We start from the raw sequence: 17,886 nt of genomic DNA, 5'->3' as shown, positions 1-17,886 counted from the left end.
CAAGCATCCTAGGACCGGTTTCTGGCTATCAGCCGTCATCAGCCAGGATAGCTTGACTCCAGTGGCGTAGTGAGCACGGGTCCCACGTCTGGGAATACCCATCCCACTTAGGGCGAAAAGCGTTACAACAAACAAATGATGGACAGAATGGTGACAATGCAGACATTCCTAGGTCCTAGGATGCTTGATTCCGGTCCAGGGAAGACATGGCTTGGCAGTTCGGGCTGGACAGTTCCCATGAGGCACAGGGTCAAGACTGATTTGCATATGGCCATGTCTAAACTGGGGTGGTGTAGTGGGTAAAAGAACGATGGATTTAACCCAGATCTCTTGACTGGGGGAGAATGTCTGCATTGTCAGCATTCCGTCCATCAATTGTTTGTTGTAACGTTATGTTCAGCTGGCACTGCTCCTGGCAAAGCGGAGGGTAGCGTGCAGATGGGGAAGGGGGCGGGCCCCCAAATTTAAAGAATGGCTCGAGGACCTGATCTACATTCAGGATCAACACTCCATTTATGCCGAAACGTTGCCCAGAAATTCGAGACCCAAGGATATATGGGGACCACTTAAGCAGTATCTCTTACTACATGCCCCAGGAGGCTCCTCATAGGTTCCACTAGTCGGCCTGGAGAATCAATGGCGGCACTTTTGGTATGGAACACTTTAGCCTACTCCACCATGGGGGAATATAGCTCATTGCTTAACGCAGTGGGTGCAGCCGTGAGGCACAGGAAGGTAGCATGGACTGCTGAATTACGAATTCCTGGGCTGGACGTGGCCTTTAGCAGGACACGCAGGGGGTGGTATGTATTAGACTGTGTATCTCAGCAATATATGTTGATGTAATGTGTGTCATATATGCAGATCCTGCGATGACTGCTAAACCTAAGAAGACCAAAAAGGCAAATAAATCCTACTTACAGAACTCAAAATATGACCTTTTTAAAGGATTCAAGCAATTCTGTCCATAGAACTCTACGGATGCAGTGATTTTATATAGAGTACCTTAGATGCGCAAAATATCCACAAGGAAAAACAGCAGCAGAGAAGGGAACACAGCGATGTGTCAATTCCTGAGACCTTGGGGAGTCGATGCGTCAGATTTGCGGCGCACAGTAGAAGTGTTGCATCAAATCTGGACTGTAAGAGGAAGCGATGCATCAAAATCCAAGAAGTTTCTAGTCTGCGGGGGATGCGGTGGAAAACTTGCCACACAGGTGTGATGTGTGGAAATCCAGATGCGGTGGAGGTCGATGCGGCAGAGGCAAACAGGCACTGTATCGATTTCTTTAACATCGGTCCTACGATGCATCCATTCTTTCAATCGCACAGCAGGACCTGCTTCTGAGTCAGTGTGGGGATTTTGGATTTCGGAAACATGGTGCACTGAACTGGGGCTGTGGCTGTATCTTCGGCCGTGGGTAAGTGCTGAGTTGATTTCCTTGGGCACATGGCGGCGGTGCGTGGAAATATCTCCCGCATGGAGGTGCTGTGTTAGAGAGACAGGTGCTGGAAGGGAGAATCGTCAATTTTGAAGTCTTTTACAGCTTTTTGCAGCAGGAACTACCTCCAAGGGCCCAGAACTAGAATACACACCAATTGGCAGGTCAGAATTCCAACAGTGGAGTTAAGAAATGCTGCAGGTGAAGTCTTTGATGGCTCTGAGACTTGACAGGGGGCAAGCACATACAAGCCCTTTGAGAAACTTCACAAGCAGGATACACGGCAAGGTCCAGTCTTTTTCCTCTCCAAAGCAAAAGCAGCAACTGCAGGTCAACCCAGCAACGCAACACACAGTAAAGGGGCAGTACTCCTCCTTACAGCTCTTCAGCATCCGATAAAAGATTCATTTAGTACATCCATAACTGAAGAGTCAATGAGGAATTTGATTAAACCTTTTAATGGCAAAGGTGGAAACATAATTTCACTTCTTAATTTGGCAGTTAATTTCCATTACAATAAGTGAGCATCCTAGTTTGAGTCTAAAGTACTTTAAGACTGTGAGCACAATAATAATGGAAGGGACAAACTCAAAAGGTATAAACACCTATATTTTAGAGTTGTAATGGTGAAAACCCTGACAAACTGAACAGTTTTCCAGGCAATGGCTTCGATAAAGAGAATAGAGGCAATGATTGTGTAGATCTTGGGTATGGAAGCAAATAGAAGCCATTAGCAGCTGTTCCCTCTGCTTGAGTAGGATGTCTAAGGAAATCTATTATTACCAGTTTCTCTTAAGATCAAAATTAACCATCAGCGTTTGTGAGATAGACAAATCATTGGTCAGACAATTCTTAATGTAAAAAATTCCGTAAAATACATCTTCCATGTTCTTTCCTCCACTGAAGGCCATCGCCCCGGCAGGGAACGAAATGCAGGAGCATGCAGAACAATTGAAGGCTCTCAAGGAGAAATACAGAAGTTAGTGAGAAGAGTCGAAGAAAACCTAACAGCAGTTATCGTTGAAGTGATTTGGCACAGGAGATGGAGCCTTAAGCTATAGGGATGGTGAATATCAAAACTACAGACCTAGGACACTGACATTCAGTAATGAACACCACAGCATGACACCCTTCCCATAAGTGGTGTATACATAAAAGAGCCTACACTACAACAATGCCATCCTGCTCGATCCAGGCTCTCCGATGGATTAGGTGGAAGGAGGTGCTGACCTCAGGACACTGCTATGATGTTGTGCTTGGCTTAGACATAAAATGGGGCCTGAAAGATTTCCGCACCGGGGACCTTATAGCCATATTTAGAGTGGGAGATCATATTAGATCATTCACTTAGTTAATGGAAGCTTGTAATACACACAAATCGCAGTTTTATCATTACCTGCAGCTAATACACACCGTAGAACAGCATTGAGATCCTCAGCCCGACTTCAGCCCTCGGGAATCTGAAATCACAATCTTGGTTCGGATATTAGTGGCAAACACCCCAGCACCTCTTATACACCTATGTGACAGGTGTCGGCAGGATGTGGTTCCCTTAGAGGTTGCAGATTCGGCAAAAGGAAAGATGGCCCCCAGAGTCTTGAATCATAATACTTTATTCGGTTGAATAACCCATAAAAGTGCAAAGCAAACACACAGTTCATAAGTTATAAAAAAGATCAAAGAGATCAAATCCATAAAATGCTAATGAACAACATCTACAATACATTAATAAGAGTAGGTAAAAAACATTAAAATCATAAGATAAAGAGGAAAGAAGAGCGGCCATCGGCAAGAAGACCTAATCAAAGTTAATTTACAATCCCCAACTGATCAGGAGGATGCTGCTACCCCAGCACTCTGGCTCCAACACTCGAGCTCCAGTGCAAGTATTTGGCCACAGCACAAACAATAGATTCTTTGGTGTCCACGCAAAACACCCTAAGTGTAGTTGTGCACTGCCTGACCCCCAAGAATCTAAAGATCAGGGGAAGCCAGGCCTTTCTTAATCTGGCATACACAGGGCAGAAGAAAAAGAAGTGGGATAGAGTCTCCTCCGCACAACAGCACACTATGCAAATAGTGCTTTCAACACTTTTTGGTTTCCAAAAGGTCTGGAACGGTAGAGTGCCATGGCAGAGTTTAATATACAGGAGTCTAGCAGCCTGGAGCGGGATAAAATCTTGGAAGCGTTCAAACTGCCAATGTGGTTTAAAATCGAAAAATTCTGTAGTAAGAGACAGCACAAAAGACAGCACAAAATCTTTAGTGCATCAAAAGAAGTAGCAAGAGCTCAGGTGTACTTGAGCCTACGCCAGAACAAAAGAGGGTATAGCTGTTCCCTGGAAAAATGGAATGAATACCCATGTCCCATCTTAGTGGGAGCAGGGGTGTGCTTTTCGAGAGGGACAGCAGGCATCTTAAGAAGTTGTTCTCTGCTACACTTAGCTATGCCAGACCAGATATACCCCATAGTTGAGGCCTGTAAAGGGCACTACCTGCAGGCTTGGCCCTCTAAACCTTTAAAGCTGGTGAAATAGGTCGGGTCTTTGAGATGCAAAACAACCTCAAGATGCCAGATGCATGGTGACCTAAGTTTAAACTGCTTTTCTTGACTTAGGGGAGCCATCATAGACTGGGTTAACCTTATCCCAAGGTAGTCAAATTAGGAAACCCCATCAGGATTATTTCCCTCAAGGGGAAATGGAGCCCCTAAACTACCTGTGTGGATTAATATTCATAAATTTAGTTTCTGTGTGATTATCAACCAACGGTTCTCACCAAAAGAAGTAAACCGATCAACCAGGGTCTGCCGGGTGTTTTAGAAATCGGTAAGGTATCACCTGCAAATAAAAACAGGGATATTTTTGTGCCTGCAACCCTTGGGGCATCGTTGCTGTACACATCCAGATAAACTACCACATCGTTAAGGTATAAGGTAAACAAGATAGGGGCTAATACACGTCCTTGCTGTAGGCCTTTATAGACTCCAATACTAGGGCTCGAAAAATCCACTTGCTATGGCGAGCAAAATTTAATCAGAGAGACCTATTTATAGGGTTTACTATCCCTTTCTGGCAAGCTGACAACAGGTGTTCTGCTAGCTCACAAAGTGAATGAGCAATATATCTTGTTATCTTGTCACATTTGCACAGCTTTCAGAGACAGAGGTCAAAAGTCAGTTAGTCTTCCTACGTTTACTTTTGTTTCTGTGACTGAAGTTAGAGGAGTTTGTAATGTGAACTGTGTGACAATCGCATTAAGACCAGTTTACGGGCCAAGTACATTATAGTTAGGTCAAGTAGATTATTAAAGTTACTAGACCTGCAGGTCTGGTAACATGTTTCTAATTTTTCAAGTCCTGAATATGTTCCGCCAGCTCCCCCTGAGGCACTCAGCCAACCTGGGCACAAGTGTCCTGGTAAACTCAGCAGATCACGAGAGACTTTGTCTTCAATGTTTCCCATAATTTTTTGCAGGGGACTAAGTCAAATGAAGGCTTCATGTCCACAAACACTAAATAAAGATGTAACTTCTTTAGGATGACTGCCTTGAAAATTAGATGCGTTATGTTTATTTATCAAGTGATCAAGTCAGTCTAAGACCTGCCTGCAGACGACCTTCTGGGTCACATTAATAAGGCTTATTGGCCTATAATTAAGGGGGAGGTCCTGGAGCCCATTTTAAAGACAAGGACTATTTCACCTGCCTTCCAGCTAGCGGGAATTTCAGCCCCCTCCAAAATTGCATTGGACAACTTGTTGGTATAGCTGGCCCACTTGTCTAAATCCAGCAGCTTTAGCAAGGGCAATGTAACTGATAGTATCTTTGGTTTCTGTTACATCAAATGTTAGACAGAGGAAAGAGTCATTGACCTTCTTTAATAACGGTGAGCTTACCGCCTCCTCATGTGTCAAGGAAGAACCATACAAGTCAGACAAATGCTTAAACCAGGAGTCTGAGTTAATGGTACTTGCTAAATAGGACTTCCCACATTCGCCCACTGTGGCTACAATCCCCCAGAACTATCATTCCTTGCCTAACTGCCTCAAATTAGTCTTCCTATTTGGGTTTCCCAACTCCTTCCTGCCGTTACCTGGACCTGCTTATACATTTTCTTATTTTGTCTGATTTCATTTGTGTTGCCACCTTCAATGGCAAGGCGTAGTTAATGTTAATCAGTTTTATAATGCGCAACAGCTGCCTCAGCTAAGAGGCGTCCCAGCGCTATGCAACGGCAGAGCAAAAAGAAAAAACGATCAAGGCCTACGAAGAAGGAAACAGGAAGGTCTTAATTGCTTTCCTGAACTGGAAATAGTTAGTAAGCCCCCGAATGTGAGCCGGCAGAGCGTTCCACCGAAGGGCTGCTCTGTGCCGGAAGGAGCGTCCGCCAGCGAGGGCTTTCCTTACCCGGGGCACCATTACTAAGCATTGTCCCAAAGAGCGAAGAGGTCGTCTAGGGATATAAGGTGAAAGGAGATCAGCCAAAATGTAAGGAGATGCCAACTTCAGAATTTTAAAGGCAAAACAAAGTGCCTTAACCTCAATGCGCCTGGCCACCGGCAGCCAATGAAGGCGACGAATGGCACAAGTCACTGGGCATGTTCTATGCAAGCCCAGGAGAGATCTAACAGCCGCATTCTGGACTCTCTGAAGCTTCTGTACTTCAGATTTGTTTACTCCTAAATACAACGAGCAGGCGTAATCTAGTCTTGACAAAAATCAAGGCCTGAATGATAGTCTGCCTGGTAGAGGCATCAAAAAAGGCCAGAATGGGTTTAAGCCCGTGAAGAAGACCAAAGCAAGTGCCAGCCACCTTCCTTGTCTGGACCGAAAAATTGAGTGAGCTGTCCATCCAAACCCCCAAGTTCTTTACTACCGGCTTTGGGGTAGGTGCCGCGCCCAGACTAGCAGGCCACCACAGGTCACTCAAGTGCTCATGGCTCCCCCCCACCAACAACACCTCAGACGTATCAGAGTTCAGTTGTAAACAGTTGGCGGTCATCCACTCGGCGACAGCAGAGAGGTCGCCCTGAAATTTCCTGGCGTCCTGCTCGTGGTCACTCGAGAGGGCCACCACCAGCTGAGGGTCGTCAGCATAGGAAACCATGGTCAGCCCCCTGCTCCTGGCGACTTCCGCCAGAGGTTGAACATAAAGATTAAAGAGCAGGGGGTTCAATGACTAGCCCTGTGGGACCCCCTGACCAATAGGAAAAATGCCAGAGGCAAAAGGGGGGGCGGCTACCTGAAAAGTCCTACCAGCCAAGAAGCAGGACAGCCATCTAAGAGCTGGCCCAGAGACCCCAGCCTCAGAGAGGCGTTTCAGCAAGATGACATGAGATACAGTATCGAATGCGGCACTAAGATGCAAAAGGATCAGTGCCGACGTCTGCCCTGCATCTAAGGCCGCTCAAAGGTGTTCAGTGACGGCCAAAAGTGCTGACTCTGTACTATGGCCGGGTAGTAAGTTTTCAGCCTGTCTACAACCCTTACTATACCATGACTTGCCAGTTTTACGTGAGATTGGTCCCCAATATGGCTTACCACGAAAGCATTGGGCTATAGACTAGAAAAGATTTACGTGTACGGATGAAATTGCAGAGTTCTATTTTGCTGTGACCATGGTATATCTAGACTCCGCAGGGCATATAGGAGGGCTTTATCCATAGTAGTGATGTGCTCTAGATCCAATTCCACCGTAGGCCATTTTAGTCTATGCAATGGAGACAAGCAAATTAAAAGTGAGACGAACACCATTCGAGTAGTTAAATGGTTTAGACAGTATGCAGTGCATAGCATTATGATCGCTATCTGTTCTAGGAACCACCCTCATGTCAAATGTCAATTAAGAAACGCTACAAACAATGCGCGATTAGTATATAGTCAATCCTACTGAATTTCCCTTGCTGATTAAAAGTGGCAAGTTCTTGCAAATCAGATTTTGTGCACCCTGAGGATGCCCTTAGTCTAAGCAAAAGTGTAAATGAGAGGAGTTGGTAAGCAGCCTCAATCCACTGCTTAACGGGTTCAATATCTATTGTGGGGACCCCCCATTCCTCATCCTCGACACTAGTCATTGAGTGTCCTTTGTTGTTAAGTGACTCAAAGGTTGTATTAAAGTCACCCGCAGCAAATCGAGTACCATGTTTATCAAAGCTCTCCCTATGGGCCAAAAAAGCTTTCAGTGTGGGTGATTCTGCTCCCCCCCTCATTCCACAATTGTAAACGTTATAAAAAGGTAAAAAGTATGATTATCTGTCCCTGTGCAGTTATGCTTTGGATGTCGGGAGAGGAAACATCAAGTAAACAGAGTTGACCATTGAGCATAGTACACGCCCAAAGCCAAAGCCTCTAGAGGGGTGCCCTTCCTTACTATAGCTCGCTGGAACAACACACTGACACAACCTGCTCTAAAGACAGGATCTAGGGACCAATTTTCTTGAAGCAGGCAAATTTCAAACTGGTCTTTAAACAAGCCCCTATTGGATTCATCTAGTTGGGTCTTAACACCGCCACATTCCAGGACAGAATATTTATATTATCCGAAACCCTTAGATGAGTTCCAGCTATCACAGCGAACAATGTTAAAGGTAGGTCAATATTGGTGAAGGCCACCCTAGTGTGGCACATTCAAAGGTGGTGTAACAGTACCACGGGATTCCTCTCTAATCGCCAGATGATGCGGACTGCTACTACTAAGTTCATCCACTATTGACAGACCCAGGTAATCGGGAAGGGCTGGAGGTCAGGAGGTAAGTTGGGACTTTAGGGGGCTGGAGTGATAAGTTTGTAGTTAATTTGAGAACCAGATGGAGGGTGTTTGTGCAATTCCAGCCCCACAAGCCCATCTACCATCTGGCTGCGTTTAAAACAGAGCTTGATGTAATCAAACACACCCTCATTTGCTGATGGTGCATGCAACCTTTTGGCATATAGAATGTCTGTACAGATTAAAGAATGACACTGGCGTACAGTTCTTTTACATAATGTGTACATATATTTATTAGTGTGTCCATATCTCCTCCAGCCCCCTAGCTCAATTTCGGAACTTTAGTCATAAAGATCCTGCTTGATCTCCCCGTCTGGCTCTCTGGCCCTCTCCCTCCATTAATATTAGCTCTAAGACCCGATGGGAAAAAGACTAACCACAGAGCACTGCGTATGGGACAGGTCTCCCAAGGTCCTTGCTCAGAGCCACAGTCTTGCTAGAGGAGGGGAGGGTTGTTCTGTGCTGACTTTTAGGGAGAGATGGATTTGGGGCCAAGGAGTTCACTCCTATTCTTCTGGGCACCTAAAGGTGCCCCCTTTTATCACTGCTACATTTACGTCTGTTTTGGATATCAATTAGGGTCGTATAAACTCTAGCGGCTACATTAGGCGAACTCTTATGAGGCTGGGCCCTCCCCACATCTTCCCAACCTCATCAGACAGGGCAGCAATCTGTTGTTTTAACACATATACCTCTTTCTGCAGGTGTCTAATCAACTCAGCCATGTCAAGAATATTCAGACCCTGCACCAGAAGCCATAGTGCTGCAGGATGCCTTGACAAGATCCACCATTACTTGCTCAGTGTTTCCCCATTTCCCCTGAGCAAAACACGGGTGGCGATCAGCAAGAACAGCATACTTATTAGCACATACAAGGGAAGGCTCTACAATCAAAGGCCCAGGCCCCGTACAATTACAGTCAGCGAAAATGGTGTTCATAGACTCAGACAATGTCTCAGACATTGTAATCTCTTTTTCAGCTGGGCCCTTGTTAGTAGCAACCGATTTATCCCTCCTTTTGTTTGTAAATATAGGTCTAATTCCCCCCGACAATGCCTTCAAGCGTTGTATTAGGTTGGGAGTCAGCCTCCAAGTCATTAGTGGCCTTCTTACAGCTCTTCTTTTGTTTCCTAGGGAGGGTGTCGGTGGCTTTGCGCTTGCCCATTTGTAAAGGATGCAAACACATGGAGATGATGGACGGAGCGCTGAAGCTTTTCAGACACTCACCCCTAGTCACAGATCTGGGTTGAATCCATCATCGTTCTTTAGCTCACTTTGCCACCTAAGTTCAGACCCAGATATATGCAAATAATTCTTGACCCTGAGCCTCATGGGAACAGTCCTGCCCGAACAGCCAAGTCTTCCCTGAACCGGAAACAAGCATCCTGGGACCGGTTTCAAGGTAACACCACTCATCAGCAAGGCTAGTTTGAATCCAGTGGAAAAGTGAGCAAGGGACCCACGTCTGGGCATACCCTTCCAATTTAGGGCGAACAAAGCAAACACAAGGAGATGATGGACGGAGCGCTGAAGCTTTTCAGACACTCACCAGGTCACAGATGTGGGTTGAATCCATCATGTTCTTTAGCTCACTTTGCCACCTCAGTTCAGACCCAGATATATGCAAATAATTCTTGACCCTGTGCCTCATGGGAACAGTCCAGCCCGAACTGCTAAGCCAGGTCTTCCCTGAACCGGAATCAAGCATCCTGGGACCGGTTTTGGGGTAACACCCGTTATCAGCCACGCTAGCTTAAATCCAATGGCAAAGTGAGCAAGGGACCAACGTCTGGATCCTGGCTGATGCATTTGTCACCCCGGAGTGGGACGCCTATGCCCAGAGGTGGTCCTGTGCTCTCCATGCTACTGGAGTCAAGCTATCCTGGCTAATGAGGGGTGAAACTCCGAAACCGATCCTAGGATGCTTGGTTGCAGTCCAGGGAAGACCTGGCTTGGCAGTTCGTGCTGGACTGTTCCCATGAGGCACAGGGTCAAGACTGATTTGCATATGGCTGGGTTCAAACTGGAATGGCATGGGGAGCAAAAAAACGATGGATTTGGGCCAAGATCTTTGTACTGAGGTGAATGTATGACATTGTTCTGCATTCTGTCTATCAATTGTTCTTTTTGCATTTGTAAAGGAGGAGCACAAATTAGCAGCGATTAGCCATTAAATAGGACGTTTGCACGTTCATGCTTCAATGCAGGGCAGCCAGCGAGCTGGCAAAGGACAGAATGGTAAGGGCTACCACCACCACCCCAGATAATCCAGGAGCAGTGACCAGCAAAGAAACATCAGAGCTGAACTAGGTGCCCGACGACAAATGAAATCCGGATCAGCAGCAGCAATGTGAGCAATGCGTGCCCCCAGGAGATAAATGAAGGAGGTGGAGTTGCCGAGTAGGTCATGCAGTATGCCGTGGTAAGGTGAAGCAGAACCTTCTTACAGTGCAACAACCAGGTACAACGCAGAGCCAAAGGGGCTCACCCCTGAGCAACGGCAAAGGCACCCTTCCGTGATGAACAATATTGAAGCCAAAGGTTTTTTCCACTGCAGGAGTGGCATCCTCCCGAGATGAAGAATGCTGGAGCAAAAGATATTTACCCCTAAAGCAGAGCAACAGCAATAGCAAGGAGCGATCCTCTTTAATTAAAATACCTACCCCAGAAATACCATAGTCCAACTAGCCAAAGGAGAATGCAGGTTGGAATGAGTCCCTACTGCCTATAGAGGGGCACCTTCTTTCACAGTTTGGGAGTGCCCGGTCATACAATAATGCTTGCCCCTGGTTCATGTCACACTTGCCCAGACTATAAGTAGACCATTCATACCGGACCTCAAAATGGCCCTATTGTGAATGATGGTGGAGTGAGGGCCACAGGGAGGCAGAAGGGTACTGGTGGTGATGATATTAATTACAAGGAGACATTGCTGGCTAATGGCACCGTTTAGGAGGTAATGGGCACAGAATATGGATTACTGTGCCAAGGCATCAAGGGCTACCTCCAGAAATATTACAAGGTGTGGGAAATATAGTGGGATTACCATCAGGGTTCGGATCATGTATAGTCGAACAGTGGCCATCACAGATGACATTCAAGTTAATGCTGGACACTGGCTATAACCGGTTTATCTGTACCCGCTGCACAGTGTTTTCTACTGGTACAAAAGCAATAAGAGGTTTTGGAAAAAAAGGCTTAATTCAGGAAGAAAAGAACTGAAGAGAAGCCAAATCATGATTGAGTATGCACTCTTTTAAGAACTGTAAAACCATACAGCAAAGGCAAATATCCCTGGACTTTGACCTGCATAATATCATTTACAGGGATTTTATCCAAGATGTCTGCCACCAAAGCAGAAGTCACTTGCTCTGTAAAACCGTTTCACAACTCTTTATGAGATAAAATACATGTTTGCCAGAAAATGGATGGGTACTGTTCCAGGCATGGAAAAGAGGCAAGCGCAACAAAGCAGTTCATGACCCGACCACTAGGCAGAAAACAATATGGGAGTGAGTTGCCAGTGATAATAGCTTTATAAGAACCGCAGAGTGGAATAGGTGAAAAAACCAACATTCTTTCAAAGCAATGGCATCTTTTCAATAAGGAACAGGCTTACATCAGAAAGGTTCTCAACCAGGGATTTTGAAAATGAAGAACAAAACAACAAAGTACTGTAAACAAAAAATTAAACCTCATGACTATTCTGGCAGTAAAAAATAAAACAATTGTGCAAAAACAACCATAAAAACGTGCAAGGAATGGGAACAACGTTCTGTATTTGAATTTCTTAATGAGCAGACAGTAAACATTTTACAAATGCTTCAGCAACATATTACCTATGTATACACATATCTTGAAAAGATGTTGAGAAACCTTTGAGATAAAATATCTGTACCTTTTATTCAAGTCACATGCCACCTGCAATTACAAACACAAAAAATACCATTAGTCAAAATATGGGCAAAAAAAAGGAAATTAAAACATTCACCTCTATTTCCAAACAAAATTAAGTATTGGCATGCGCATATATAAAATAAATATTTTAATCCTTAAAATGGTTCCAAACATCGGAGGGCCATTGTCATTTAGATAACAGAACAATGGTTCTTAACTAGTGGTCCATGGACCCCTGTAGGTACGCCAAACCTAGTTAAGGATCCCGTCTGCTAAGAAAGATAAATAATTAGCTGAATAAGAGAATAAGAGAGTGTGTACACACACACACACACACACACAACTTCCCACCCCCAGCAATTTGAAAATTTAAAGACGCTCTGTAAATGTGAAGGACTTTGAAATTGGAGGCTAAAAATGAAGTGGATATCTTTAACTTAATTCTAGGGAGCAGAGCAAGAAGAGCAAACAAAAGTATAAAAGACTGGTGACTCAATTGAAGCACTAGTGTACACAACAAGAGGATGCATTAAGAGGACAAACGATAAAGTGACTATGCTAGAGTCTAACATATTGCTTTATGTTTTAGAAATAAAAATCACATTTTGAAAAGCTCCAACCTTCCAATACAATTTCGATTTCTGTATATGTTTTGTCTGCAAATAAATACAAATATTTCAAAATGTAAGTATTTGTTTGATGTGCACTTGTGTCTAGTTTTGTGCATGTGTTGAGGCTCAAATTGTAGAAATTGCACAGAACGAACCTTTTAGGCATTTTATACTGAAGATGTCAAGGTCTTTGAAAAATAAAAAAGTGTCGGAGAAACCTATTTTAATTATCAGAAACAAGGCCAGGTGGACTTACGAAGGAGCTGATTACTTATGAACTGTCTGAGATGCTGTTCCTTAAACCTGGTAAGGACATCAGTTGCACTCTGAATTATTTTATTTCCTAGAGTAGTGGCTAGAGCAATTTAGACTCCACCCTTACACATCACAGAAATGCAATTATATATGTGTATTTGACATTATATTCACTGTGTGCCTTAACTTTATTAACGTGCGTGAAGAATTTAAACTCTTTACTGAAATATATTCACTGTATAACTAGAGATTTATATGTTTGCACTAACGCACAGTTAATAATGAAATTATGTATTCTTATTCACATTCTCACTTCAAGCTATACATGCATAAACATGTATTCTTTCATTCAAGTTTTGCATTTACTTCTAAAGTTGTACATGCACATGTATAACCATGTATTCTAAGTGCACATTAAACGCTTAACTAAAGTTAGTCTAACTGAAGGCCTCAGTCTAAATTTATTTTGCTTTGCCAACGTGTTCTCTCTTTTCCTTGCTGGTTCATTATCATGATTTACGTTAGCTAGAGAAAGGCTTATTGTCGGTGTTAGACTGATGATAGAGAGGCTTGAAGAGAAATTTGGCAGTGAACGTCAAGCAACACCGATCAAAAGAGGCCTTCTGTTCATCATGTACCAGGATGGAAAGATGTTCAAGGCTGAGAAATGCAGTTTCAGTTTGATACGATATGAACCTAAAGCCATGTTGCAGATGCACTCAAGTAGTGTTCCAATTGGTCTCTGGTGGTGTGCGGAAGATAAGAATATTTCTCAATCTACTGTTACTTTTATTTGATGTTCTTATAGTTAGAGTTAGGAGAGATTCCCTTTAGACTTTTGGCCAGAAGTAAGTAGCTTTTTTGAGCTTGCAAACGTTCTGATTCACAGAATCGGGCTGTTTGTGACGGCAAACAAGCCTTTTTGAATGTACAGAACCCAATTTTGAAACTTGGTAACATATTACCGAATTACAAACCGACTAAAAGTGGTATATGTGAATGGTTTGCAATCGAAATGCGGTTGAAAAACATTTGCTTTTTACAGTATACTTAAAGTAGGTGGTTTCCCATTTGCAAACGTGAAGGGTTCCCCAAGGGACACCCTCCCCTTTGTGAATGGTTGTAAAAACGTACCACTGCCTACTCTTATAAAAAATAAACAAAAGGTTTTTATTCTTTTTGAAATGCATCCTGTTTTCCTTTAAGAAAAACGGGCTGCATTTAAAAAAAAAAACAAAAAAAAAAACATGGCTTTATCGAAAAGCAATCACAGACATGGTGGTCTGCAGACCCCGGCAGGCCATGATACCTGTGATTTTAGCGATTCCCAATGGGTCGCATATTGCAACCTACCTCATGAATATTAATGAGGTAGGTCTATTTACGACCCACTGGGAATCGCAAGCAGAGAAAAACACACTGTAGTACATCGCTGTTTGCGATTACCTAAAAGCAAATCGCAAACATTCGCTATTAGGCAATTGCAAATTCAAAAGTATGTACATCTGGCCCTGTGAGAGGTACAGACCTATACGCTTGCCCTATTCTTACTTGTGTGAAGCTTGATACTATACACTAATTTCCTTTTTCTCTGGACTTCTACTGGAGTTTGATCATGCGGACATCTTTCTTTATGCCTCGGATTTATTGACCCTTGATTGATGACCCTATATTTGATCTAGGTTCAGAAGAGAGAAGGTCAGTTGCTTTATGGAAAACCGGTTTGCTTTAATTTGTGTTGATACACTTGTGGTTATCGCAATTCGATATGTCATTCTATTGCGCCTTAACCTACTGAGATATTTCAGCTTACCTATGGTCTTGCTGCATTTACTGAACTTATGCTTGGTTTGCATATATACTGGATTGAATGGTAATCCGAAATAAAACCTTTAAATATATTCAGCGATTCTTGGTCCATATTTTGAAGTTACATTGGCTTCACAAGTATAAAAGTATTTTTGATGTTTTCTCCCACTCAATGCTGCACGTCAACTATCAAAGGTCCATAAGACCAATGAGGAAAACTCTTTGACAAATTGACTAAGATTTGGGTGCAAGGTCCAGCACGCCATCAAGATGGCAGCTTGTCAGAAGGTTAGCTACTGAAGCAAAGGGAGTTAGCGTATTCAATTGCAGACGTGCCCAAACCCATCCTAGCCTTTACCAAGTCCTGATTCGGAGATCAGTGGAGTTACAGCAGTTCGGAAAAGAGTTGTACTACAGGAGGAGTGAGGATTATAGGGTTGCACGCTTTAATTGCTGTATTTTGTTGAGATTATGTGATGAGAGCAGAAGATGTTTTAGTTGTGGCATAGATGTGAATGTGCTTACTGTTGAGCAGTTGTTATCGGGCTGGAAGTAGCCAAATATCCCGGTATAGATATAAAGTGTAGAATATACTGTATTGTAATTTGTATGCTAAGTTTTGTGGTGCTAGTCGTGAGGTACCAACGGCTGCACAATTGGGATAGGGACATACACCTTTGTGTGAGTGTAAGATGTGGTTGGTGTAGTGGAACCTATTTGCGTAAAGGAGAAGCTGCACTGATCTGGGTGATTCTAGCTGGTGGAGATTTCACTTGAGTGTGTATCTGAGTAGGTCGGAAAGTGTAGCTCTGGGCCATTTTCTGTGTAATTTGATTTCTTTAGTGGAGCAGACAAAAGTTGTGTGTTGAAATCGCTTAGCGTTTTTGTTTGCCTAGGGTTGAGAAAAGAGTGCCATCATGAAAATGGTAAGGGAGGGTTTGCCGCTGCAAGAAGTGAGAAATATATCATAGTGTGCTGCACTGAGATTGGACAGTTGGCGTTTGTGCCGCGCTGTTACTAGTTGATAAGTTACTTAGTGTCACGCTGCTATTGGTTGTTGAAGCCGAAAGGGAATTAGGAGTAAAGATATTATTTCCTAGTGTGAAACTACATTTCTGCTTGAGATTGTTGATATTATTGCTGGATAATTATATTTTTCAAGGCTATACGAGATCTGATATGGGGATAGGTAAGAGTCCCAGTTAGAGAAGAAGAAGCTCTGTGGAAAGGCACATTATGTCATTATACGGCCATAATTGTGGGGCTCCACACGTACACTTGGCAGAGTCAATGGCTTAAGATCACTGAAAAAGAAGGTGCTTAGATGCTTACACACTATGGCACATTCAATTTGAGAATTATTGAAAATCTGTGAAGGGTATTGTATGAAATGAAACAACTGCTTAGACCTGCACAGTACGAGGTCTTAATGCTTAGGAGCATGTAGCCTACGTCAAGGAGAAACAGAAGTAGAAGGGTTGAGTCAGAAAGGCAGTGCGTACTTGTGCCGAAGCTAGATGAGATGCAGAACAACAAAAATGGATAACTAACATGATTGAAGGAGATAAGTTATATCCTGCAAGAAAGGAACCTCAGAAAGACAAAAAGAAGGAGGAGGATAAAGTACAGAGTGCAGAGGGAACAGGCGAAGATAGTGATTCTAGTGATGACTATCTAGATGTGTTATTGTGAACTCGTCCACTTCCTTATAATGTCACCCAGTCTGAAGGAATGAGTGGTGTTGTTACCAATGGAAGCTCAGAGGGAGCCACTACCCCAGCGAATGCAAGTCAGAGCTTTATGGGAGAGACTTCAGGGATTTGTGTTCATATTAACTCAACTGTTTCTAGTACCCCGTATGCAATAATTATTCGGTTTACTTACTATTGGTCCAGCAGTTTCTTTAAATAAACCTGAATCGTCGGGGACCACAACACATGCTTTGACTGTTCCTACTGAAGTAAATACGTCAACTACTGTTCCTGCTGCTCCCGGACATAAAGATACCTTTAAATTATGTGCTTATCTCGTCACAATTGCTCGTGCTTCAAAGACAGAGGTAAAATGTCAGGCTATGTCTTCTGAGAAAGTGCTGCTTATGTTTCTTAACATGGGATTGGTGTTTACTTTCCTTGCTCCGACTGCAAAGTGAGAGGAGTTTTTAAAGTGAATTACGTGACCATTTTATAGAGTATAGGGAGTGTGAAAGGAAAGGCTATAGGATGTCTGTTTTGCAACACAAATGTAAATAGTTGTAAATTAACTGTGTGCATTCAGTGGTCAGGAAAGCAAAAATGAGGCAAAGTACATTGTTTCCAGCACACTTTAGAATTTCAAAACAGTGGTTTTATAGGATCACAACCAATCAAGACTTTACTTGGAGATGCAAAAAGTTGAATATTCACAGAAACTCGATTTCCACACATTATCATTTGGGTGCTATATAGTTACTAGTAAAACTGTATGTCTGTGCAAATATATTGACCATTTCAATGTAAAACGTGCTGTGTGTACATGACAATGCGCTGCCACACGATGCTTTGGTTACATTAAAAAAATTGCTTGCTTAATATCCATTAAAGGTAGGTGGGTCGAAAAAGTTTATCATTCTGAAAACGTGAGTTGCGATTCTAAAATGTTTGGAAGCAAACTGTGCTAGACAAAGGGCAGGTAGAATTAAGACAAAAGAACTACTTTAAGAAAAGATTAGTAATAGTACTGACAAACAAGTGTAGGGATGTATTATAACATATAGCAATGGAATACATATCCACCGCTTGCTATTTACATTTCATTGGCCTCAGGTGTGCCCTCATAGTAGAGTTCATTTCAAACAATGCACGCTGGGACATGTAGTAAAATTCCGCGTCTTTTCCCTCCAGTGGGTTCAGTTCCTGCTTGTGAATTCGGGACAATTTTCATAGCCCTCCAGTGGGCTCCTGGCTAGAACTCTGCATATTTAATTGATCAACCTGCTGCGCCACTTCAAAGAGGATCTGTACAACTCTTGTGGTCCTTTAGTTGATTTCCAGGCGGTGCGATCCCTCCATGGCCGGAGCCGCCGTGATAACGTGTTTCCACAAAGGTGTTCAGAGATGAGGCCGCA

General features: G+C 43.3%; 1 protein-coding gene across 2 annotated transcripts in view; it reads right to left on the bottom strand.

Moving 5' to 3' along the window:
* LOC146862589 (uncharacterized) overlaps window positions 1–17,886 on the bottom strand; it is a 217,466-nt gene that overhangs the window by 133,952 nt on the left and 65,628 nt on the right. For both annotated transcript variants that reach the window (XM_085641795.1, XM_085641794.1), the window contains exon 4: window positions 12,107–12,129. In XM_085641795.1, the coding sequence (XP_085497921.1) occupies window positions 12,107–12,129 (23 nt within the window). The remainder of the gene's footprint in view (window positions 1–12,106; window positions 12,130–17,886) is intronic.

The sequence above is a fragment of the Triturus cristatus genome, chromosome 2_2 (assembly GCF_964204655.1).
Source record: "Triturus cristatus chromosome 2_2, aTriCri1.1, whole genome shotgun sequence".
Lineage (NCBI taxonomy): Eukaryota > Metazoa > Chordata > Amphibia > Caudata > Salamandridae > Triturus > Triturus cristatus.
The sequence above is the reverse complement of the archived record's forward strand: the minus strand, read 5'-3'. Positions and strand labels throughout refer to the sequence as shown.